Here is a 27,236-nt window from a genome sequence, read left to right on the forward strand (position 1 = left end):
AAAATGTCCCACAGTCTTCAAAAAGAATGAGTAAAAAAATTCTGAATTACTGAAGTCCTATCAATCTTATCCTGGCAATGCACAAAATAATAATAATAGAAAAAAAATTGAATGAAGCTTAATGAAATGAATCAAAAGGATAATTGAGGCCAATCAATACAGACTTGTGGTCAAGCAGCCATGTCAAACAAAGTGGATTTTTTAAAATGAAATTAAAATTTGCTGGGAATTGATGACATTGAGAAAAGCTCTCACTGTGATATGGTTAAATAACAGTAAAATATTCCATTCATATTTCTCTAGAGCAAAGTTTTGGTACCTCAAAGTATTTTAACAGAAAGTAGCATCTTTTTGATGCCAAAATTAACACAGCAGTGATTTTATATATGGATTTCAACATACTCAGACCCCAATTTTAAGCAGAGAATCACTGTTTAGTACTTTTTGTCATCATGCACCGTGGGACATTTACCAGTGGTTTGGAGTAAATGAAATAATATCTGATAAAAGTTTGAAAATGACACAAGAATTCGGTAGCTAAAATATAAGGAAAATGCCAGATCACTAAGGAAATAATCTGGATCATGAAGTCATCTATCAAGAACACAAACCAGGGCTGTACAATGAGAAATGTTTTCCTGTCGCACTGCAATGAGAGAACCTGCAAATGATCTCAATGGATAAAAGGTTAAGGGTGTAAATGATGGGAAAACTACAGAGGAACATTCATATATATTAATCTGTTTCATTTACCAATTAAAACATTACAAAATGACTTGGTTACCACCATGTGGTAACCATCCTCATGAACTGAAAAAGATACAAAAAAGAACTTCTGTACAGAAGTAAAACAGGAGCAGATGGAATGTCAAACTGTAGCTTGACAAATTCAGCTAAGTGAGACAAAACTTCTACAGAAATGGTAGTTAAATACTGATTACTTTTATCTAAAGTACTGATGAAATCTTTTCCACTGCCTATATTTAAGTGAAACTCTGATATTTTTCTAAATTCCTCTCTTCTGAGAGGAAATAGTTCAGAGAAATCTCATGTTATGCAAAAGCCATGCTGGTCAGTGATCATCAGCCTTCCTTAAGGGACTGTAACTCAAAAATCTATGAACACTTGTAAATTAGCCATGAAAAAATAATGTGCACAGACATCAATTTCTAGAGCCAAAGGGCTCGAAATGTCCTGCTCATTACTGGATGGAATTCCACAGCATTTCTAAGAAGATAACATTTTCTTTTTCTTTCACGCATTTTTTTTAATGAAAAAAAATCCCAAAACTGCACAGAGGTAAATGGCTGATAAGGTGTTGAAGAACAAGTGATTATATAAGCTAAAGCATGCAGATGCCCTGATTTGCAGGGCTGTGCACAAAACCATAAGGTTGGTTGTCCTCTTTCATATATGAATTTGCCCATGCTCTCTGTCTTTTTTTAAAGAGAAACTCCAAAATATTGTTGCAAAGGACAAAATTAGACCCAAAAGAGAGATGAGTAGGAAGGTCAGAAGGAATACATAGGACTGGCTCTGTTTTTAATAGATTCCATGATCATATTTTGGTGAAAATACGAATAACTAAACTAGTGGCTCCTGGAAATGACTGGTCTTATTTTAGCTGATGATTAATTGTTTTACTATTAATTCAGGTTTGGATTTTAAAGGTTTTTTCCCAAATATCTTCAGGGAAGGTCCTGCTGTAGTGTGGCAGTGCAAAAGCAGAGTGCAAGGGTCAAAAACTGGGCTGTGGCTCAGCCAGGGATATTTACTGGAAGGTTGATAAAGCTGAATGAATTCACAGATCTGAATCTTATTCACATAACAAACAACTGGATTGGAATAAGGATTAGAGGAAAATACAGATCAGTGACAATGAAAGGTCAGTGAACAATGAAGTGTTGCATAATTTCTATCATAAAAAATCATGGGGAAAATGTGGTAACAAATCTGAGAATATCTGGTTGTGTTTTGAAGCCTACTAACATGGGGCTACTTTCTTTTCATAATTCAGGAATCATGGCTTTCAGCTGCTGGAGAACTGAAATTCCCTCATTTTCAGAAGATCTGTGCATCCTTCAAAAAAAAATCTGCTTTTAGGTTGTCCAGATCATTCACAAGGGAAACAAACAACAAAACAAGGAAAACAAGCAAATGAGAAATATTTTCCTTTCTCCTATACAAAATAATAATGGATATATTAATATATTTTTTTTAGAAAGTTATGACCAAGTGAAAAGGGAGGAATTTCTATAGAAAATAAACATACTTTGCTCTGTGTTACAGGAAAATGATCCCAACTGGGGGTTGAACACTTTGGTCACTTGCAGAACCCACTCCTATTTTCACATTCAGATCGAGCAAAATTCCACATTTTGACATCATCTTACCTCTCAGCCTCTTCAGCCTCTGCTCCCTCCTCCTCCTCCTCACGACCAGCAGCATCACAAAGAGCAGCAGGACCCCAACCAAGATACAGGAGATGGTCACCAGCATCTTCAGCCCCTCGTTGGTCGCCAGCCCTTCCTCGCTTTGCACCACTGATTTGATGAGTGGAGGGATTGTACCTGGAAACAGTGACATTAATGACATCTAATTCATGGCATTAGAGGCTTATTGATGGAGAGAAAAGGTTGAGTTCTCAGGGAATAAGGCATAAAACAGATATAAGGGTTTTTCTGTTTGGGATGGATGGTGCATTTGTGTGTCTAATGGCCATGAACACAAAGCCAGGCCTATGGTAATGAGGGACTGACTGCAGAGACTCAGGGATTATCAGAAATTGAGAATTCCATCCATTGATCAAGGAAAACCATGCTGGTCATGCAGTCAAATCCTATGATTAATTTGGTGTCCTATTAAATTATTAAAAAAGCTGTAAGAGACCTCAGAACTCCTCCCTATGTCTATTATTCCTTATTATAGGAAAATAGCACTGCTGTGACATTTCTGCTGGGCTTTTCTTTGCATTTGACAAAGCTCATTTTGTGCCACATGCATCACATTAATCCCTTGCACAGAAAACATTCTGCTATCCATTCTAAGGGTGCAGCAGTGATAGTGATCTGAAATTCAGACAGCCAAGCTGATACTAATCTGCTAAAGACTGTCTGACATTATACTCATCAGTAAAACAGGAGAGTAATGCTGGATAGAAACAATCAAATTTTGAGAGGGAAACGAGGGAAATGAATCTCCCAACTACTGGCAGGCAGCTCACTTTTTCATTCTGGGACATATTTGCATTTTGAATATACCTGGCTTCCTGGTGATATATAATACTTGAACTTTTCAATTCTTTTCTTCTTTACCTCTAAGGGACGTGAGAAGAATGCAGCACCTTCTGTGGAAGGCTGTTTAGTCATGGAAGACTTCTCACTCATTTCCTGATTACTATTAAACTGCTGAATGCAACCACAAATGAGGCTATAAAATGCAGATTTGCTTGAAATGCGTAGAAACACGTAAGTATTGTGAACTGTGATGACTTTGGATGGAAGCTATTAAATTTTAACCAGCTACTGAAATATAAAAGTGGCTACTTACTTGCTGAAAGGAAAGGAGGGTGGGAGAGAAAAACAGGCACATCCTTTTTTACATTTTAATTGCTGCATTAAGTGATATAGTTATATCTCATTATGTGCCATACAGTAGCAGAATAAAAAAACTGAGATCTGATGCAGTACAGTGTGAGTGCCATAACCACAGTGAAGATGTAGAATTCTAAGTCCTGGTTTTTTTGTTTTCTTTTTTTTTTTTTTTTTCCAGAAGAGCTATTTGAGCTGCATATAAAGAGAAGAGCAGTTCCCTAAAGGGACAAAGATAAAAAGAAAAGCTACAACCATCCAAACCTAAATCAGGTACTTTGGAAAATATGTTTTCTTACAATTGCATTTGGAATATTTTTCTAATGTTTCCTTGCAGTTCTTCCCCATAATTTTCTCTTTTTTTTTTCCCTAATTTTCCATTTCTTGAACACACAGCAGGATATTTTCATCTTGCCCTGAGACGCAGATTTTGCACTACTCTAAAGGCAACTAAAATTATTAGATGAAGAAATGGAAAGAACTTCAAGCTCCTGAAGGTAGTGCTAATAAATGTCTCTAAATCCTCCTAAACCCTCCTGAATACTAAAGGGCCAAAATTTTCTCTGAATTACAGTCACAGAGACCGTTGAGTTCAAGATTGCCTAAAATTATGTCTTGCTTTCCTAACGATTTGATGAAAATCAAATGATGAGTGGCCTTTATTTCACTTAAACCTTAAGTATTTAGATATGTGATTATCATCATCCATATCTCTTCCTAGGCAAATGTAAACCTCATAACATTACATACAGGCAGTTGGAATTTAATTTAAAGAACATACTGCACATTTGCACATAATCCATTTGCTGCTTTTCAGCAATTGCGTTAGAAATTACCAAAAATCAATCCTGCTATCCATTGGGAAAACACCATTTCACCATTTGATGCCATCCTAGGTGCTGGCTGGGAGTGGAATAGTCAAAGCTTTTCTCAGGACTGAGTCCCAGACAAACAGGGAGGGTTTGTTTTGTTTTCCAGGTCGATTCACCATCACCCTGTTTTCAGCCTGACTGGTGCCTCACAGAAGTTATAATTTGAATATCTCTGACCCCCTTTTCCCCTTTGTTGCAGCATCTCCCACTGCACAATGTGAATTCTGGAGTGTTTTCCTGTATCCTCCCCATCAGGGAGCCCTGGGTGGGTGAGGATCAATTAGCAGAGTTCAGAGCAGCCATGAGCTGATCTGATTTAATGCCAGGGCTTCTCCATAGCTGATCCCTGAGCCGGGAAGCTCCTCTGCAGCTCCACCACCGCAGCTGCACAGGGCTAAAAATACCTCCTGATGGATTGCGTGCCTCTGGAAAACAAGGGGCAGGGAGGTCAGCAAACCTGTAAGCTGGAAATCGTTCCTGAAATGCCCACGGGCAGAGAGCAAAAAGCTGCACGTAGGTTTGTCATTAACCTTCTGACCTAACTCACCACGGGCAGATTGGAGGGGAAGGATGCTTAGCCATGATATTCCTCAGGAGTTCTCCCACCCACAGCAAGCAGCTGCTGCAGCCCAAAGTGACCCAAAACCACCTAACTCGGGGATTTCTGCAAAGTTTACAGAGGCTTTATCTTAAGGCTGCTAAAGCTTCTAAGCTTGTTCTTAGCGTTTGGCATCTCAGAACTTTCATGCACTGTATTATCTAATCTTCAAAGCACTACCCTTGTATCTGCTTTATCCTAAGGGCAGCTGTGACCCTGGGATGCTGGAAGGGGCTAATCTCACATCACAGGGTGAATCAAAGGTAGAGGCAGGGAAAGTACTCAAAAGTGAAGCTGGCCAAGAAGTTTCCACTGGCATGTTTTCTGCGAACAGAAAATTCCCTGTCTATAAAAGCAAAAATTTCTGCATCAAATACTGATAAGAATAATGACAATCATCATCATCATCATCATCATCAGTTTATAATCTCAATTCTGAGTCAAACCTAACAAATCCAGATAGTCTGAAAACTGAAATTTGCTTTTCCATCCATGTTTTCCTCTCATAACCTCGGGGTCAGTGTCTGAGCTCACTCTGCCTCTCTAAGGCACAATATAGTCCTGGCAAAGCACGCTTCACAAACAAAACCAGCAATATCACAAATGGGAAATTTTCTAGCTGACCAGAAGCAGTGGCCCAGGAAATTTAATGCTACAAATATTTTTTTACTGTTTCATTTTCTCACTTCTAAAGATGCCGTAGAGCAACATAAAAAATCAAGGGGTGTGCAGGTCACAGTGTGTGAAACCAAGGTAAGTATCATCACCCAAGCAAAGAGCAGAGCCTGACAGCATTGCAGATCAGATCTCTGTATGAATAGTTTTGATTTCAGTGCTATCAGTGGAAATTTAAGGCCCTGGACCTGCATTTTGATACAATCTCCTTTTAAGGTATGGCTTAAGACTTTTGCTCCAATCAAATAAACGTAATGATAACTGTGAATGCAAAAAAAAAAAAAAATCATTGAATGTTGGGTGCTGCCTGTAGAAAGATCCTGGGAAACGAAACCAAAACAGGATAGGCTAAGTAAAATGACAAGAAATGAACTCATAATACTTGAAAGAGTTATTATTGACAACACCTACACTTGTCAGTAAAACAAGTCCTTCATCTGCCTGGAAAGACCTGGCAGCATTTGTGCAGTGACTGCTTGGATCCTGATTTCCTGTGGGCCTCTGGAGTGCTGAGGTAAGACCTTTCTCTTAATTTTCCAGACTGGCTGAAATAACAGGAGGACTGTGTGGCAGCTTACCAAAAATGATATTTTGCAGAAGGGTGAGGGCATGTGTGATTAATTATCTGCAAGAAGTGCTGAGCACCCGGCACAGAGACTGGGATAGCAGTAGAAGATGTGTGAGATGCTGAGGTTTAAACCCTGCCTAAGTCATATCCCACATTTCTGCCTGGGAATGGCCCCTGCTCTGCCCTGAGCTGTACATGGGTGGTGATGGTTCATGTGGAGGTTGTTAACAAAACAGTATCACGAACAATTACCAATTTGGTGCTGTCACTGGACAGCCATCAGCTCTTGTCTGAACTTGCCCACCAGCGCTGTCGTTTAATTTAACAGTACAGATGTTGCACAATACAGCACAATATCCCTGGCAGCACAGCAAGATTTTACACTGGATGTCTCCAGAAAAGCTCTGGCAATTCCCTCTGGAGCAATTCAAGAGGCTGCCATCTGGAGCCATCTGTGCTGCCTTTTTGCCAGGAACGCAGCCGTTTGCCACCACGGAGCCATCGGAGCACACATGTGCCACCAACCCTCTCAACCCACCCAGCAGGACTGAGCTGGAGGGAGTGACAAACTGGCACATCTGCTCTTGCCCTCGTGTCCTGCTTTTTGCAGGGTGGGCAGTAACTCCCTCATCATCCGTGCCCTGCTGCTGGGCATGACAGAGCCATCTGTCATGGCCATTAGTTTCACTGTCCCCTGTCTGTAAACAGGGACAATTGCACTGCCATTGCTCTGCCCTTGGACGATGGTGTCCAGAGGCTTTCCTGGAGGAGAACCTGCTTGGCTGCCCTGTTGTGTCCCATAATGGGTTTTGTGCTGTGTCACAGGGACATTGCAGAGAATAGCAAGGAGGCCAGACATCCCTGTGAATGGCTGCAGGAACCAATTCCATGGGAGACAAAAATTTCATGCAAAAGATGCGTGAAATTCCAGGAAAGGCCCCAGTAACCACTGGAACTAATGACTCTTAATGTCCTATGGTTATGTTCCTATGGCTTATTGACTTTGGTGCTGGAGTTTTTGCAAAGTGAGGACAAATAAACAATTTCTCTTTTCTGCCTGGCTGCCTATTGTCAGGAAATCAGGAGCTATTTTGCATCTTTGACACTTTAACCTCTCTGACAGCATGGATAGCAGATTCAAAATGGGGTTAATGAGGGGAAAAGATGGAAGATGAGGAAAAACAAAAAAAACCCCAAAAAGTAGCTCAATTGTTAAAAAAATGAAATACTTACTGCCATCATAATTGAGCGTTGCAAATTTGGCTTGTTTCTCTGCACAGCCAGCACTGTTGCACACTCTCATCTGCAGCTCGTACCAGGTGGCCTCCTGGAGGTCGTAGAGGATGTAGGACTTGGACAGGGATGTCCTCTGGGCAGTTGTCCAGACCGTGGTGCCAAAGGGTCTGTACTCCAGGGTGAAGGAGGTGATGGGGCAGCCGCCGTCGTTCCAGCCGATCAGGTTCAGCTTCACCCGCGTGGTGTTGATGCTGGCAAAGAGCTCCTGCTCCTTGGAGAACTGGGGCTCTGGAGGCAATGGGGTATTCCAAACCAAATGCTTAAATATTGCAGGTAAAGGGCTCTCAAAATATAAAATTAAAGAGTAACTTCTAGGGTAATCTTCTAGCTTAAATTCAGTATCTATTTATTCAACTTCTTACCCTCTTCCTTCTTAAATGTTTTTTTTTCTCCACTGTGTGCCAGACTCACAAACACAGATTTTCAAATGAATATGTGGAAAAAAATATCCACACATCCATTGAAAAATTTTTGTTTGTTTTGCCTTGCAGGACTTTACACAGACTTTTCCTTTATTTTTGACACTTATCCTGTTCAGAGGATGCTGCTTGCACAGCTCCTGCAATACTGGCTTGGAACAGAAATAAGACATTGGCTCCATTTCCTTTATATACATAAATATATACTCTCTGTCTTCCTTCAACATCCAGACAAATAAACCCCTGAATTTTTATAAGAAGAGAAGAAACAATTTCCTCATGGCAATAAAAGAGTTGGAATTGCTGTATCCTGTGACAGTGGAGACACCCTCTTCCCAAATATCTGCCAACCCATCTTAGAAAAAAAACTTATTAGATAAACAAGGACAGAACATCAGCCCATGTGGGTTTCAAGTCCCACAGCGACAGCCTCTTCTGTCACAGCATGGAGAGAACTGGAAATGTTTCCAAAGCCAGTAATATTAAAATATCCAAGCCTTTCCTCTCCTCAAACCAAGATTTGGAGTAGAATGCAGGAGTTTTAGGAGGGTGGAGGAGATCAACTTACCTTTGCCAAGAGTCTTGGCCTCGATGATCTCGCTGATCCGCCCTGGTCCCACCCCGTTCTGAGCTGTCAGAGTGAACTTGTACCAAGTGCCACATTTCAGGGTCTCCAGCCTGTAGGACCTCTCGCTGGGGCTGATGGGGAAACTGCCCCACTGCTCACTGTTATCCTCTGAGTACTGCAAAATATAACCTGGAGAGAAAGCAGGGATGGTGACAAGCCAGGCACAACCCTCAAATCATTCAGGTAATCCAAGGAGGCATTTTAGAGACCTAATAAAACTGAAAAAAAATCCCATGTGCAGGGGAACATTCAGGTCTCCCCTGACTGAAAGATACCAGGCAATGCATTTTGTCTACCCTGACAACAGCTTAAATACAATTTATATGAAAGCTTGAAGGGGAAAAGAAAAGGATGGGTATTTCTAAGGACCCTTCAATCAGCAACAACCAGATGATGAACCTGGACCCTTCAAAATAAGTGGTTAGAGATTACACATCTGGAAAATCAGATAGAGCAACTGTCATAACAGCTGAGGGTATGCTGGGAAAAGGTGATTAAATGTGTGAATAAACCACCACAAAGACAAACTGCAATTTATTGAAAGCTGTTATCACCATGATAGTGCACATTAAGAGTTGACAGCAGTACAGATTGGGTTGGTTTTCTTTTTTTTTTTTTTTTTTTGGAGCCATTCATAATTGTATACTAAACCTATCAACATATGATAATTTAGTAAGAAGCAGCAATTAACCTGAATTACATTACCTCGGATAGAACTGCCGCCATTGTCTCCAGGTATCCAGGAAAGAGTGATAGAGGAAGATGTAGTTTTGGATACAGTGAGTCTTGGCTGGTCTGGTGGAACTAGATGGGAAACAGTTAAAAATAGAAAATGCAATCAAATGATTTGACACGATCTTAATCACTTCTAACAGTCATTTATCAAATAGCTGTTTTGAGTTGCAAAAAATGCAAATGATTTCTGTCAAAGTGTCTGTTTAGCTGACATCCTTGGTTAAGACAAGAACAGACAAGCTCTCATTTTTATATTTCATTTTATGCACCATTTTGTCTTTTAATTCTTAATCTTTGCTTTTCTCTGATTTTTTTTGTATCTGTCCTGTCAGACCTCAATGGCACATGAGCTACCCAGCCATTAATTTTCATTATTTTTGATAATTTAGGGAGAAGATGAAATTTTAGTGGCAGGAAACAGATGTGCAGTTGCAAATGATGCCCCACTCATTCCTGTGTTTGCAGGCTATTATGGCAAAAATGAAAAAAGGGTTCATATGAAGGATTTCACCAGTGTACAGTGGCTGAATTTCCAGTGCTCAGTGCTGAGGGGCAGAAAGCAGCAAAGGAGGTATTTTTCTTTTCTCCTTGACAAATCTATCATATGCCAATATGATCATACACTAGTTATTTTCTGGAGAGGTCATCTTTGACTTCTGCCTGGATCATTAACTGACCCTGTTAGACAGGTGAGATGACCACAAAAGCAATAAAGTTGTGGAGGATGGTAATTGCTAAAATAGAGAAGAATGGTCAGGTGAAACTTTAAAGAGCTGGTCAAAAAATTTATTGGAGCTCTGAAGGGTAAATATTTGCCAACACTCTGCCCAAGTGTTTTCTGAGCAAGTGTGACTTGAAGCCTCCAATCTCCTCAGAAACAGGCAAAATCAAACATTTCTGCCTCAAGAACAAGGAGTGAGGCACAGACAGTGTCCATCTTGGGAAAGGATCAAGAAACAGCAGGAAAGGTGGATGAGAAGCTGGGGAGGAGAAACAACAGGATGGTCACATCTCCTCTGGTCACTGCCAGGGAGAGAAGAGCGTGGTGGTGTTGGTGACCAGTGCTGGCAGGAGCTGCCCTTGTCCTGACACAGTCCCATGAGGCAGGCAGGACAGAAGTCCCAAATGCTCTGCTGTGTCCAGAACACTGCCTGCTTTCCCTGTGTTTAAGGGGCAGCTCTTCCTGCAGAGTGAAGCTCCAGAAGCAGCTCCCCTCTGCAGTTCATGTTCAACCATCATGTTCAAACCATCAGATTGCAGAATAATGGGTGCTGATGTAAGGCAGAGTCTGCTGGTTTGCAGCTACGGATTGGTTCAAAGAGAAGTTGATTTTCCTGCCCTCACAGGGCCAAACAGTGCTGAAGAAAACAAAAGAGACAGTTTATAGTCTAAAGGAAAATTCTCTATGTGAGATGGATTTGTTCTGTTATTCTGAGTGACTTGGCTGATTCCATGGAGAGAGACTGCAACACACTACACTGGGAAAGATTTATTGTAAAAGCTTTCATCACAGCTTCACCCTATCTACAAAAAATGCTGGTCCCACATATTAAAAGCCACTCTGTGTCTGTCCCTCAGGGAAGTAATATTGATTTGCTTTTAGTTGCTGCAGTTCAATAACAGCAAAGATATGCAATTACAAAAGTACTTAGTGAAATATAAATATATGGTCTCCATTTGATGGTGTTTTCTCTCCCTACTTCCTGTCGTGGTCATGCTTCAAACATTGCAGAAGAGCATCTTTAGTTGCTGTTGGATTGCAGGTAAGCTGATATCTGCCAATATATGCCATGATGTTTATTCCAAGGCTTAGTGGAATGGTTTATGCAGGGAGAGTGAGACTGCAGTGGAAACAACCTCTCTCTGAGCTCTCATATATTTGCACCAGAATTTTAGATTCCACATCCAGGAGAGTGATACAAAAATGTGCAGTCAGTTGGAGCATTCATAGGATCTACCTTAGTGCAAGTGAGCAAGGAAATCTGCATAGTGAATTGTCAGTGTGTGAATACACAGGCTCTGCTTCACATGACTCTTATTTTATATTCCTATATTGTCCCTGCTTTTGTACACATCAACACCATCCTGGATGAACTTTGTGCTTTTCAACATGAATATCAAATGTAGCTGGAAAAATGCATTAGCTGAAGGGCTACTCATGTTCCATTTCCAATGCTTCCTCATATTCACCTCATATTCATCAATAAAATTCTGCTCCCGCATAATGAAGTTTTTGTGCAAGGTCTCAGTACAGAGGCAAATTCCTGCTGATAGCTTTTCAGGAGCTAAATTAAAGGCCTCCAGGTCTTTCTGAATTTTGTACTATTGAAATGATACATGTGATATTTGCAAGAAGGCAGAAACTGATAACGTGTGAAGAGCTAGAAGATAACCGAATGCAAACTCGTGGTTGTCAATCTTACAAAAACTCACCTAGAGACTTAACTGAGAGCATGTGAATTGTTTCACCAAAAGCACCATTTTCTAGGTCACAAAATGCTCATGGCTGAGTCAGAGTGACCTGCATAATACTTTATTTATTAATTTGGAAGAATTAGATTTGCGCTAACACACAGAAATACCAACATTTTGCAAACAGACACACCTCTGCATCACCAGTAGCACCTCACAGCTGTGGTAACAATTCCCAGGTAGATCCAACAGCCTTACCTTGCACCTGCAAATTCAGAATGATTTCATCTGATCCCCAGTTGTTGCTGGCCACACAGCTGTAGTACCCAGAGTCTTCTGCCTTCACAGTCCTGATGACAAAGCTGCCGTTGCTGAAGATGCTCCTTCGCCCATCAATCATCACTAGGCTGGGTGTCCCGTTACTACCTCACAGGAAACAAAGTGCATACATTAAAGAAGTTACAATCAAAATTACTCAGAAGTGGATTTTTTTTTTTGAAGCAGCTAAGCATGGAAAGAGAGGAAAGCTGTGGGACAGGGTGTGTGCCTTTAATGAGGCAGCAAAGGAGTATTTTGTGTTGGGAAATACCTGTCATTTGCTTAAAAATGCACTTTTCCTGGACCCAATGGGAGTGAAAACAGAAATTCACTCCATCCTTAACTTGTTATTTCATAGAAGTGCGGAAATGAAAGTATAGGCAGTTCCTGGCTATGATGTTTACCCTATAAAATAATGCATATTTATATCAATGCAAAAGGTAGTTTCATAGCACTGTAGTTTCTCTGCTTACACAGTGCTTGGATGAAAATTATTGTCCGTGTGTGTTTCCAAGTGGCTCTGTCAGACTGTGAAACTAAAGTTGAAAACAGAATAATGGAAAATTAAATACATGCAAGACATTTACTGCCCATCTCAGCACAAATCAGTGCTTCAGGCACTTTGCTCCCTCAGAATAAAACCTTCCTCTCTGCCTGAAGATAAAACAAAAAAGACTCCTGAGTTTTACATTTTGAATGTTTACCTTTACCCTCTACTTCATTATTTTTTTCACCTTTTGATGCCCTGTAATCACCACAGCCAATTAGTTTAAGGAATTTCTAAACTCCTCATCTACTGTGACATTCAAACCACACATGGTTCTTCTCCTTCCTGGCAATGACTCAGGATCACCCCCCCCACAACCCTCAGGATTTTTAGCAAATGGGATTTTTCTGAGCTATACATTTAGTTGCTGGTTACCTATCCTTCATCCACTTGACTGTTGGAGCTGGGTCCCCCACAGCCTTGCAAGGGAGGACAATGTCCTTCATCCAGGGCGTTGTCACCGTCCCGCTGAACGTCAGGATCCTGGCAGGAGCTGGGAGAGAGAGAGCAAGAGAGACAGGAGTGAGGTGGCCATTCCTAGAGCCCTTGGAAGGGAAATAGAGACACTCACAATTCAAGGGGGGAAACCAAACCAATCTAAAAATGCTAATTTAGGATGCTAATTTCTTTTAACTCGAAATGATACCTGACGATTTTTTGCCTTTTCTTTCTATATACCCTTCTATAAATTTTTTTACCCTTTTCATATTTTCTTGTACCCTTTATACACTCTTTGTACTCTTAGCCTACATGCTTGTAATTTTTGTAGTCTGATATTTGAGCTTAGTTTTAGAATTCTGCAAAGCAAAAAGACCAAGAATTTGAAGCAAGAGGCAAGAGAGCTCAACACTATCTCAAAACTCGAGGCTTCAACCTTGGTTGAAACCTCTCTGGAATATATTTTGTAAACTGGGCTCTAGCCTCCTTTGGAGGGGGGGTGACTAGAACAAGAGGACAATTTTACTTCATTAAAATTTCATTAAAAATTGCTTCATTTATTAATTTTCTTATTGGGAGATTTTAGACAAATATGCTAGTTTGCAAGGTCCATAAAATTGCATATGTGTTACACTGAGTGTGCATCTCGGCGTGTTCCACCTTTGAAGAGCTGTGCACCTAAAATCCTATTAAAATACCAAGGTAAAACCCTTTTACCCCTTTTTAACTGTATCTGCATCATATTTCTATCAGCTGAAAGGCAACAGTAATATTAGCTATTTATTCAAGCACAAGTATCAGTTTCAGTACCTGGAAGACAAGTTACTAAAAGAGAGATGAGGCACTGGATTGGAAGAGTCTTTGTAGACAAAAAGAGCAAGACCAGTTATTTATCATCTTTACTGACTTTTACATATTTTGTAGTAGAAATAATGGATGAAAATTATGTCCAAGTGATGCTTTTCTCCAGAATTCCAGCAAGAAGTGTCCACAGTAAATGGGTGTCTTAAAAAAATTAATTATTGATATGTCTTGCTATAACAATTTTGGTATTAAGCAAAATAAACCTTCATGTATGTATATATTAGTACATTGCAGAGTTATTCCTCAAGAATGAACCTTAATAGAAATAGATTCACTGTTGGTCTCTCTATATATATTTTAAAGGCACATACTGAATATAGATGGACAAAATTCTGTATTTTTAGTCCTGATCTGCTTCAGTCGTGCACACTGATCAGAATTTATACTTAATAATCCATTTTGCACCAATTAGGAAAACATGAAAATGAGACCCAGCATCAAATATAACTGGGACAGTTAATCTGGAAAAAAAATCATGCATAAAAGAACGAGCCTTGAAAAATTAAGTAAAATTACTTGAGTAGGCTGCAATGGGACTCGAGATAGTCACAAAAAGAAAAGATTTCATAGATTATACAATCAGTGTGGACTGTGTTGCCTGTGTTCTCTGCAAGCACTGTTGAAGGCCAAGCTTCTCAGGAGATTTTTTTCTCAAAATTTTAACCAAAACACCAGCAGCTGTTTAAAGATTTAGGCAACAGACAAAGTGATAGTTGGGTAATGGGACAACATTACTTTCCTAACAGCCAAGGATCAAGGCGTTTGTGAGGTTTATTTTTCTTCTCATTATCCTGTTCTGATTTTATTAGTAATAAATTCAATTAATATCTCTAATTCACGACTGTTCTGCCTGTGACAGTATTGGTAAGTGATCTCTCTCTCTCTGTCCTCATCTCAACTCATGAACCCTTTGTTATATTTTCTCTCCCCTGTCCATCTGCAGAGGGAAATTACAGAGGCTCTGGTGGGTGTCTGGCATGCAGTCAGGGCAATCCCACCCCACCATGGGCTAATTAACCAAAGCAACTCGAACAGAAAGCTGCTCAGTGCACACAGGGACAGAGTGAACTGCTGACTCTGCTGAAGTTGGTGTTACAAGTCCCATTCATCCTCAGTGGTGCCAGGTTTTTGCTGCAGGAGGTGCCTTGTGGGGCTCAAGCCATCTTTGAAAAGCAGCAGGAGATGCTGTCAGCTCTGTCTGTCTACAAAACACACCTGTGAGCACCAGGACTGCTCAGTTCCTGTCCCATGCTAAATTCCCTCTGCAGCACGAAGTCTGAAAACTCATTTAAAGTTAACTACTAATCATTTCTCCCTGGCCTTCCCACATCTCTGATGTCTCTTGAAATATCCAGCTGCTTCCCACTGTTGCCTGTTCCTGTAGGACAAAATGTGTGGAACACAGGAATCCTGCTGTTCATGGCATGGCAGCACTGTTAACAAATCTTCTGTATTATCCCTTTGTTTTTAATAGTGTTTTTAATAGTTAATTCAATATGAATTCTTCCTTAAGAATCATAGGTTGGACATCTGCTGTTGAAAGGGCAACATTTTTGTTGTAGCTCCTGGTTTTCAATATCCTGCATCCCTCATTTCACTGGGATGTGTGGAAGCAACATAAATCTCACAGAAGCCTAAGCCAGTGGTAAGATGATAGACAGCAACGCTGAAATTTATCAGAAAAGCACAGTGCAGTATTTTTGTGAAACTATTCACAGCTTTCTATGTATTTTCTTATTCCTTCCATGTACTGAGTGCTTTTAAAAGAGATGGTAACACAGCAGGAAATTTTTCAAGCCCAATTTTCTTTATAGCTTTACTTCTGATGTCCTGAGACTGCTAAAAGGTGCACAAAGAAAACGAGAAACAAAATAAATGTCAAGTGAAATCCATCTCAGAGCAATAGGTTTGGAATTCGAACAGGTATTCATGAGGTAAAAAAGCCTGGAATCTCACAGATCTCTTCCTTTTGAGTCAAGGGAATTTTTGGAATCATATGGGTAAGCTGCAGGGTTTATTTCTTTGTTATCAAAGCTACCCACATGCCTACACACTTCCCTCTAGCCTTACATGTGATGGCATAGCACTGGATTAGGGTTGTGTCTGTTCCTATTTTTTTAACAAATTACCCAGTTATTAATTGAAGATAAAGAAGTTCCTTCACAGAACAGTGCACTCTCTCATGCTAATGCAGTTTTCTGCATGTTTGTTTGTTCAAATTACAAATCCTCTAACCTACATTTACTGCCACAGAAATAGAAATGGGCAGAAATTCTTTGCAAGAGGCTGCAACACACGTGGCTTTTTTACCTCTAGAGGACACAACTGAATAGGAGCTATGACAACTCACTGCAGTTCAGTTTCAAACAAATAAAAGATCCAGCAGTGAATACCATGGGTCAGGAGTTTCTTTCATTTACTTTCTCACAAATGAGGATGGGGAGGTCTTTGGACAGAATTCCCAGAGAAGCTGTGGCTGCCCCTGGATCCCTGGCAGTGTCCAAGGCCAGGTTGGACATTGGGGCTTGGAGCAGCCTGGGACAGTGCCAGGTGTCCCTGCTCATGGCAGTGGATGATTTTTAGGTCTTTTCCAACCTAAACCATTCCATGATTCTCTGTTTCTAATATCCCATGTATTCCAGTCTGATGAATCATCAAAGAAACAGATCAGTGTGTAGTGCCATGTGAGCCCCACATGTTATTTAAAAACACTGAATACATAAAGCAGCGTAGACTGAGGGGGAAATCTATTCAAAATTAATGCTCAGGTAGCCTGAATAAAGAAGGGAAACTCAACAGAAAAGTCAGAGAGGTGTCCCCAGAGGATCAGATTGCCAGAGCTCTGGAGCTGTTATCATCATACTACCAGCAAATGCCATTCCCCATCAGTCATGGTCAGTAAATCAGAGGAACAAATGCATGCAAGGCTTTTTGTCTCCTGAATATATTTGATAGGCTAAACCCACATCTTTCAAATCAGCAACGAAGAGTAATTTGAGGGGCAGGGGCACAGCTTGCTTACGTGGAGGCTGAACTTTCATTGCCATGATTATTTTCTGTTTGTTGGGGATTTTTTTTATTATTTCTGTCAGTTAATTACAGAGAATAACAACCTGTTCTGAGAAATGAAGACACTAAAGAAAGAAAGAAATGTTAACTTGAATTAAGCTTTCATTTAAATTGGACTATCCATTTCACATCAAACCCCTATCTAGACATTCTCATTGTTCTCAAAGGAGTTCTTAAAGGGGTTATAATTAAGTTGACATAATTCAATTCAAAGTTAACTCTCATTAGCTGTCATGATGGTATCATTACTTGGACAGTTACTGTGCAGAAAGAAGAGCAAAAAAAAACAAAAAAGGAAGCAAACAACTACAAAATAATGGCCCCCAGGATGTTTTTGCATTGGAAACTTATGGTAAAATCAGGCTATAAGTGCTTCTAACCCTGTGATGTGGGGGTGAGGAAGGTTTTTGAGGCCATGAGCTCTGCTCATCCTTCCTTTGTGCAGCCACTGCCCTCAGCACTGATCACCACTTTCTCCCAGCTCCCTAAAATGCCCAGTGAAGCATTCATAAAGGAAATCTTGTATGTGATACAGTAATTTCTAACCTAGCTACATCCAAAGTTCACAAAATTGCTATCTATCAGTATTCCTCGCGTCCATCAAAACCTCCACAAATGGATTATTCATTACTTTTACAATCCTAAGTGCATGTAAGAGGCTTTTCCTGAGCATCATCTGATCCAGACTTTACATTGAAGTATCACTACAAACTCTAAGGTTGACTGGATACATCCTATTGTCCTTTGAAATAAAGTCTTCTTCAGACTGACCTGTCTGTATTGAAGTAATTAATTATTTTTTCTTTTAAGTCATCTTGCCTTTTCATAAAAGTTATTTTTAAGTTCACTTATTTGTCACCATGGATTACGTTACATAAGCTTCAGAGGAGCAGAATTAATTCTGGTAAGCTGGATCAGTTTAAGTCCATGTGGGTCAAGTTGCAACTTCCCAATTTTTGGCAAACAGAGAGCAATTGCACATTGCAATTCCTCGTAACTTGAGGTTATGAGTATTGGAGCTTGCACTGAATTGATCTGTGTTCATCTTTGAACATTTCCCTCTTTTAAAAAAAATGCATAGGGCATGGAAAAAGAGAGCTTCCAGTGCATTTTGTGCAGGGTTTGCCTGCAGCCTCAATCTATTACCATTGCACCATGTCTAATTATTTTTGCTCTTATTCAAGCATCTATTTTTATGCCTATTTTTGTTTCCCATTTTCTTTTCATCACCACACATCCATTACACACAGGTGACAGCCAAAAGGACGAGCACACTGAAACCTTTGCCCTGTTTCCCTGAGCTGTTCTTTCATGATCTTCCTTCACTGGTGTCCTTTACACTCCTCTTTTAGGATCACAGCTTTGGTCTCACTGATATTCACAGTGCAGTGTGCACTTATCCTACAGTGGAAAAGCTCCAGATTTTTCAGATCCTTCAGACTTTTCAAGACCTTTCAGACATCCTTCTGGTCATCCCACTAACACTGTGCAGCTACTAAGAGAAAGGATCCTCTGAAACACTATACAAAAAATGCCAGAAAGGAGCAGAATGTAAAGGTGACCCAGTTGGTAGAAAAAACCCTGTAAGCACTGATATGGAGAGCAAGAATTTCCCAGCTTATTCCAGGATTCCTTCCCTTGCTAGAACCTCCCTGTATTTACCCTGATAAATCTGCCATTGTGATCTACACTAGTAATGCCATAGTTACAACAGGCTTCTCACAGCAGTGCTGAAAAGTATTCATCTCATCTGATGACAGCTTTAGCCCAGAAAAGTGGCAGAAGAAAGACTTGAAAGTTCCCAACACAAGCCTGAGGAACCCTTTTTGCAGCTTCTTCACACTGGGAAACTGTCATGTGTTCAAAGAGTACCCTCCAAAATCAGCACTGCCATCCATGATAATCACTGAATCCTAGAAGGTTTTGGGATGGAAGGCAGGTTAAAATCATCCAATTCAAACCCCCTGCCATGGGCCGCTATCCTAGGCTACTCCAAGCCCCATCCAGCCTAGCCTTGGACATTGCCAGGGATCCAGGGGCAGCCACAAAATCTCTTAGCAACCTGGACCAGGACCTCCCCATCCTCACAAGAAAGATTTTTTTCCTAATATCCAATCTAAACCCACTGTCTTTCAGTTTGCAGCCATTCCCTGTGTCCTGTCCCTGCAGCCCTTGGCAATTGTCTCTCTCCAGGTTTCCTGCAGCTCCTTCAGGCACCAAAAGGCCACAATGAGGTCACCCCAAAGCTTCTCCTCTCCAGGCTGAACAATCCCAGCTCTGCCAGCCTTTCCTCCCAGCAGAGCTGCTCCATCCCTCTGCTCATCCTGCTGCCTCCTCTGCACTCTCTCCAGCAGCTCCAGCTCCTTGCTGTGCTGAGCCCCAGGGCTGGAGCAGCTCTGCAGGTGAGCTCTCACCTGGGCAGAGGGGCACAGGGACAGAATCCCCTCCCTCAATGCTCTGCCCAAACAGCTTTTCATGCCACCCAGGATAACAGCTCTGATCAAACTGCTGATCTGCCACCTAGACAGGTCAGAACAGGGAGATTTCCCATGCTGATGGAGTTTGCTCTTTCATGCAGAAAGTACTTTCATGCTGGTGGCAGTAGGCTGAACTTCTCCAAAGCCTTTTCAGAAAGAATCTGTCATCATAACACACTAGACACTTCATTTTACATCTTTACATCATTAAACACCCAAGTGAAGAATTAGCAGGCTTGTAAAACGGTAAAGCCAATTAAATGTATCTAACTTTGCAGCTCTAGGGATCTGTGCATTACTCTGCCCATACTGGCACAGGCTGCAATGGTACCAAGTTGAATGGTAAAAAAATAAATCAGCCTGAAAACCCCATGTAGAGATTGAGTAGGATGGGACTCTTCTCACTTTGCTGTTCAAAATGTTAGGCCTCCACTTCCAAGCCAAGGTTCTCTAACGTTGCAAGCATCACATCTCACAAGGCAGAATTCATAGGCCCCAGCAATATCTTTTAATAGAACAACTAATACAGCTGGAAATAAATATTCAAGATTTGAGGCACATTATCCTTTCATCATATCTGAAATAGAAGCAGCAAACTTCAAAGCTAATGCAAGTAGAGAACAATTGTTCAGAGTTTAGATATGTTAATCAGACCATTTTATACAGAAGATGGTACTTGTGGAGTACACAAGAGATATTACTAAGGAGAGGAGTGATAAAGAAGTTACCTTGTACTGCAAGAAAATCATATTCAGAGGGGGAGAGGCATCATCTGCAAACCCCCTGTACCCAACAACTGAAGATAAAAACTGCTCCAAAAAGCAATCTATTCCCTTCTAAGGTAGGCTGGATGAGTTACCCCCTAGAGGAGCACATCATCCCCTCTCTGCTGACTCCAGCAAAAGCTCGAGCAATTATCCGCGACTTGTCACCTCGCTTTTCGCAGGGAACCGAACTCGCTCCTGACAAATCCCACCCTCGGCGAGCAGAGAGGCACAGAGGGGCCACGTGTAATTCTGACAGCAATTGCCACTGCAGAGGCTCTGAGCAGCTGTCACTGTACCTTTGGCCAGCGGCTCCACGGTGATGATCTCGCTGCTGTTGCCTCTGCCCGCGGCGGTCACGGCCACCACCCACACGCTGTACTGGCGATTCCGGCTCAGGTTGGGGATTCTGTAGGAAAATGAGTCGGGAGAGGCTTCAAACTCGCTGATCACCTGTGGTGGGAGAGACAAATGTTTCCAGGCTAAAATAAGCAGTATTTGGAGAAAGTGTGAGTGCTACAAAGGCTGTTACTTCAGGGCTCTTCGGATGAGTATCAATTGCTCCAAACAGATGGCAGATGGCAATGAACGGAGCAGACACAGTAACTTGTTGCAATCCATTCATATTCAGTGAATTTGTGCCTGTGTCTTGTTTACAGATTGGTTTTATTCAGATTAGGACTTTTATGTGCCATTTATTTGTACAGGGCTGGATAAACAATGGAAGTGAACAAATATGGCTAAATTTTAGCATCAGTAATTCTGACAAACTGACTCAGCGCTACACAAAACTTTCCCAACGGAGGATTCAGTCCTGCATCTGCTGTGAAATCTAGAGTTTACTAATTTTGTGACCTAGAACCTTTGGTGTTCCTTATTCCTGGGTTTTGGTGGTTTCTCCCTTCAGCAGCGGAGCAAACCAAGGAATAAAACCGTGTTCTGCAGTAGACTGTTCAAACTTCCCCCAAGTCTAGTTTTGTTTAATCACGAAATTACTTCCATTCAAAGACTCCCAGCTGAAGGTCATCTCAGCCAGTTGGCTGCATTAGCAGGGAAGGACAAGTGCTGGAAGAAATGCCAGTTCAGTCTCTCCTCTGTCACTCAAGTGCCTGGGCCCAAGGGCTGCAGCAGAGCCAACCAGCTGCTCTGCAGTCCTTGTTCATCCATGAGAGATTCTGCATCCTGCTTGGAGCAACCTGGGCAGGGAAAGGTGTGGAGGAACACATAGATCCCTCCAGGCGGCTTTGGGAGCCTTGACACATCCTCCTCAAGAAGTTTGAGAGGGGAAACCTCAGCTCTGATCAGCGTTACAGTGCTCAATATTGCTACTTTTATTTCTGACACGGGCTTAGTGATGCCTGCACGTAAAAACAGAGGGGTAATGAACCATTGGAATGAATAATACTCACTTCCCTGTGCAATGCTGAGCCTGGTAACGGCTAACTAACACTAGGCTAAAAATAATTAGAAGGTTAATGACGTAGAAAAGAAGATTTTAGCAGGAATCAGCATTAAAAATAATGCATCAATGTAATCTAAACTTGGTTCGGACTGACAAAAAGTGTGCAAGGAATCTCTTTGATATACAAATATCTGCTTGTGGTAAAGGCCAATTCCACCTGATTAGCATTTCAAAAGGCACATTGACCTGAAAACATTGGAATATGTAGTCTTTCAAAGTGAATTCCAAATAAATAAGAGATGTTTCTGAGGTATCATTAAACACCTCTCCATGTGAACTGGCAGACAGTCTCAGCTGCTGAATGGGTCACTGCACTTCTCTGTTCTGGAGCTGGCATCTCCTACAGCCAGGGGAAGAGGGGAGTTCATCTCCTCTCACATTTGAAATCCAGAGTGAAGACATCTGTATCTAAGCCAGGCACCTCGATTCCCTTCACAGACCATGCAAAGGCTTCTACAAGAACATATTCTGCTTTTTCCATGGAGACTGACTTTTCTGGGAAGACTGATTTGCTCCAGCTGAGCTTCCCCAGGCTCAGAACAAGCCTAAAGGGGAACTTTGCCATATTTTCTCTCCCACCTTGCTGCTCCATTGCTTGTCAAAAAGCCAAGTTAGTTTGTCCTGTTTAGCCAGCATTTGCCTGGGTTCCCACTTCTGATATGAAGAGGTCAGTGCAGCCAGACACCTTTATTATTATGTGAAATATTGCAGCAGGTTTTGAGAACCATCTGCCTTGACATTTACACAAGAATATTGGACAAATGCCCGTGGCTTGACAGGCTGGATCTTTGTGAGGTCACACATAAAAATTAATGTATTGATCATGGCACAGGAGGCTGAAATTTAATATTCATGAGGCAGCATTTCCTACGGGTAATTTGAAAGTCAAACAGGCCAGGCTGTCTCTGGCACTTGGGCTCTACTCATTAATGCAGTTACCTAGCACAGGTTCTTTTTAAGCCACCTACAGACATGGGACATGGATACAGAATTTAGGAACAGCTAAACATCACAGAATTCCTCATTGCTAACTTTCATTCCAGCAGCTGTCAGCTCTTTCTCACTGGAACTCCAAAGATGGACAAATAGCAGAATTTTCTGCTCTAAAGCTTTTAAAATGCCTTGTTTTCAATTTCTTTCTTCCCCCAGCATCACTCACACATTTGCATTTGTGGCTATTTCCAATGTAAAATCAATTATTCTCAGAATTAATTCAAATCTGTTAAATGCATCTTCACTGAATTAACAACTCTCATTTTCCTAAAACAAACTGCTATAGCAAAAGATTTTGGTTTCTAACTGGTTAACACACATCTTGTGTTTCCTCAGCTCACATTCCCTTTTTAAACACTTGGGGATGCTTCAGTGACAAAGAATCGATTTTACTTTAAACTTTTGCCTGTCATTTCAATTAGCCTAACATGCCAGAGACTTTGATTACACAAGAAGAAAAAAGGCAGCTTTGTCAGCAAAGAGAAGATTAAACAATTGAAATAAGAACTATTTTAAAGGAATGTCACCTTGTCACATATTGGCCTGTGCATGTGCCAGTATAAAACATAAACTGCTGTTCAATCTTAGAAGCAGTAACATGCTTGCTCAGGGGATTTTTTTTTTTTCCTAACTGCTATTTTTCTTCAGCTTATAGATGATGGGTTAATTTTTCTTTTGTCTTTAGCTCACTGTCTAAGAAGGACAGAGAGAGAGAACAGTCTCTGAAAAGCCAGCAAGGGTTGTGAAGAATAAAATTAAATCAAAGTCCTTTATCAGGATGCAGTCAATCTACTTCCCAAACCAGGCAATGGCAAGAGGAACAGCCAATGCAGGGAACATAATTTTCCTCTGCAACTTCAGCCCTATTGATGTGCATTCCTTCACACACTTTGAAACAGATTGCCACCTCCTGGCATTTCTGACTCCTTTAAAGCACAATTTAATAGGTAATGTGCACAAACTCTGATCCCTCTGGCTTCTAGTTTTGATTGTTACTTCTATTTGTTGGTTTGTTTATTGTGTTTTTTAACACAACCTGGGTAAAATTCAAAACAGTGTTATAGAAAAAAACACATTTCTAACAGTTTTCCAAGCAATCAGGGAGTTAAGACAACAGCATTTTCTGTGGGCTGGAAGGTTATTTAGTGAAAGGAAGCCTTTCACCTTGCTTACAACTGGTTGTACACAACTTCTGACAAGTGAACTACAGATCTCTATGTTCCCATTCTCTGCAAGTTGCAGGAAACCTGGAAGTGAACTGGGAAAGCCATATAGAGATTTTAAGGATGTGAGTGAAAAGCAGGAAACATCCCAGGCTTGTGGTGTGTGTTGTGAAGGAAGAGCATTTACAACTTGGTTACCTCTGTATTGGCTGGCTCATCCTGAAAATGAAATATAAATATATATACTTCCTAGAGTGGGATAGGTGCTTTCACTGCAATTTTAGGTAGGAAATATGGCATCATCTGAAAACAGAGCTTGGAGGAATCCAAGAGATCACCTGAGTCTATCTTTCTTTTTTAAACCAGGTTCACCCGTGTTTGTACAATTTCAAACAGATGTTCCTCCAACCTGATTTTGAAGACTTACAATAAAAGGAGATTTTTCAACTCCCTAGGCTGCACAACCTATTCCATTGCTTAACTAATCTCATGATTAGAAATCGTTTTTTTTAATCTAGCTTGAGTTTCCTGCTGCAGTTTCAGCCCATAGCTTCTTTTCCAGTCTATTAGGAACATGAAGAATAGATTATTACCTTGATCTTTGCACCAGCCTTTAATCTACATGAAGTTTTATCGTTCCTTTTCCCCACCAGTACCCTTATCTTTTTACAACTAAATAACTCTGGTGCTTTCAACATTGTCCAGAAAACCCATTTTCTCTATCAGTTTGTCTAATAATACCTACTTTTATCCTTCAGACTGTCTAAAGATGGTCCAAAGCTTTCTCACAGTTTCCAAACCTGTATTCAACAATTCCAGGGATTCTCATTTGGCTTTTCATGACAGGATTATAAAGGCTGTTAATGCTCGTCTTGGGAGGCACAGTAACCTCAAAACCCTCTTCTGAAGAATCAAACCAATTGCTCTCTACCCAGTACTTCTGCAGCTGGTTATTCAGAGTGCCCATTTCCTTGTTAAATTTTATCCAACTTTTTCCAGTCCAATTTCCCACTTCATCAAGATCTGCCTGAATTCTGGTTCTGTCTCCTGTGTACATGCAATTCCTCCCAGCCTTATACCTCTTTCTAATTTAACAGGCAGCCTCTTTATTTCATTATCCAGGTCAGTAATGGAACCACGGAACAGAATTGGACTCAGGAGAGACACTCAGGCTGCTCCCTCCTGCCCACAACAACGAGCCCCTGGCTTTGCAACCTCCCACAGAACAGCACTGAGTTTGTTATATTTGGTCTGATCTGAATCAGTGAAATGGTGTTTGCATAGTTTCTCTCAACAAACATCCATCCTCTGGGCTCGTGTCCACTGTGAAATGGGAGAGAGCCAGGCAGCGAGTTGAACACTCCATCCCAACGACCCACATTGATTTTTAACTTGATTTCCAGCTCGGTTTTCTGCTGCTCTAAATAGCTCTTTCCCAAACAAATCTGCTGTGGAGGGGCTCATGTTAAGCAGTGCAGAATGACAGCAGTGACCATCTCATCCTCTCAGGGCCAGGTGCTCCTCCTTGTGCCCTGTTTGATCCCTGGTGCAGATGAGGCTCACAGCAAGCACTGAGCCTCATCAGGGATTAAAGTCTTCAATTCTACACTGTAAAAACACAAAGGTCTCCATCTCTTTGTACAGCTCCATCACACAATTGTCTATCCTGCTCTAGCTCAGGCATTTGCTGCTTCTGGAAACCACAGAATCATCAAGGTTGGGAGAGAACTTCAAGACCATCCAGTTCCACCATCACCCAGCACCAGCATCACCCCAACCATGTCCCCAAGGGCCACATCCAGACACCTCCTGAACACTGCCAGAGACAGGGACTGCAAACCTCCCTGGGCAACTCATTCCAAGGCCTCACCACTCTTCCAGTGAAATTTTAAATTCTAATATCAAATCTGAACCTCCTCAGGTGCAACTTCAGGCCATTTCTGCTCATCCTTTCACTTGAAACAGAGCAGAAAAGACAAAGCCCCTTCTGCCCTACAGCATCCTGCCAGGGAGCTATGGAAAGCAATGAAATCCCTCCCAAGCCTTCTTTTCTCCAGGCTGAACAGCCCCAGCTCCTTGTAGGATGTGTTTCCTAGATCCTACAGCAGCTCTTTCATCCTTGTTTGGACATGCTGTAGCCCCTCAAATTCCTTTTTGAAGTGAGTGGCCCAGAACTGAACACAGAACTTGAAGGGCAGACTACTGTGATGTTTTATTCTAAAAATCATGTTTTTAGAGTCTGCTGGACTAACAAGTTACCCAGTAATGGGGGCTGCAATAAGTTGTTTCCACCTGGAAGGAAACTGGGGTAATACAAAAAGAATACATCTCTGTATTTATAGAGAATGAACTTCAAGTTCTGCATCCCTGAGCAGAGCAGAGAGGCCACTGATGTGCCCTCTCAGTGAACTCCCTAAAGATGTGAAAATCTGCCTGAGGTCACAAATTGTACTTTTCTTGGGGATTGCTGGCTTTTGACTTCCTTTCACAGATGGACAGACTGTGAAAGCTCCAAATAACCACCAGTCCTGGACCATGGACTCCAGTTAGACTCTTGGCTGCCACTTGGGTCTAACAATGGTTTCTGTTCAGGTGTTGGCTCATGTTTTGAAATGTGGCATCTGTTTTTCACTCAGCATTACTGAAGGTAATTGTTGGAAACAGAAGCCGTGCACAAAGTGAATGCAGCTGCCATATAGCATTGTAATTTTTTTTCCCCTTAAGTGAGGAACTGAAATGTTATAAAGTTTCAGATGGAAATTTTGGGAAGAACAGAGGCACATCCCTCCCTTCACACTGGCGGGAAAATCCTGCAAATCCACAGAATCAAGAACCCCAAGATCAGTAAGGCTGGAAAAGCCCTCCCAGTCCATGGAGTCCCAGCTGTGCCCAATGGCCACCTTGTCCCCAGCCCAGAGCACTGAGTGCCACAGCCAGGCCTTCCTGGGACACCTGCAGGGATGGGGACTGCAAACCTTCCTGGGCAGCTCCTGCCAAGGCCTGAGCACCCTTTCCATGGAGAAATTCTTCCTGATGTCCAACCTGAACCTTTCCTGGTGCAGTTTGAGGCCATTTCCTCTTGTCCTGGGAGCAGAGCCTGACCTAGCTGTCCCCGCCTGTCAGGGAGTTTTGGAGAACCAGAAAGTTCCCCTGAGCCTCCTTTTCTCCAGAATAAACACCCCCAGCTCCCTCAGCTGCTCCTGAATTCTCATTTCTAGGAATTACACCTGGAAAAAACCCACTGTCTGGACTTCCAGGCAGCCCACTTAGGTTCCACCACCTGCTTGTCTCTTTGGATGAACTCCTGGAGAGTCCATCAGCCTCCCAGTCAGGGAAGCAGTGTGTGGT

At 41.6% G+C, this 27,236-nt stretch overlaps 1 protein-coding gene across 1 annotated transcript in view; it reads right to left on the reverse strand.

The window, feature by feature from the left end:
* Positions 1-27,236, reverse strand: part of DSCAM (DS cell adhesion molecule) — a 414,994-nt gene that overhangs the window by 37,978 nt on the left and 349,780 nt on the right. Inside the window, exons 21-27 of the mRNA XM_085040271.1 lie at positions 20,570-20,723; positions 13,034-13,151; positions 12,052-12,215; positions 9,352-9,450; positions 8,587-8,775; positions 7,537-7,827; positions 2,394-2,570 (exon numbers count right to left, since the gene is read on the reverse strand). Coding sequence (XP_084896397.1) covers positions 2,394-2,570; positions 7,537-7,827; positions 8,587-8,775; positions 9,352-9,450; positions 12,052-12,215; positions 13,034-13,151; positions 20,570-20,723 — 1,192 coding nt within the window. The remainder of the gene's footprint in view (positions 1-2,393; positions 2,571-7,536; positions 7,828-8,586; positions 8,776-9,351; positions 9,451-12,051; positions 12,216-13,033; positions 13,152-20,569; positions 20,724-27,236) is intronic.

Source organism: Lichenostomus cassidix, chromosome 1 (genome assembly GCF_008360975.1).
Source record: "Lichenostomus cassidix isolate B80296 chromosome 1, HeHo_3.0, whole genome shotgun sequence".
NCBI classification, from domain to species: Eukaryota; Metazoa; Chordata; class Aves; order Passeriformes; family Meliphagidae; genus Lichenostomus; species Lichenostomus cassidix.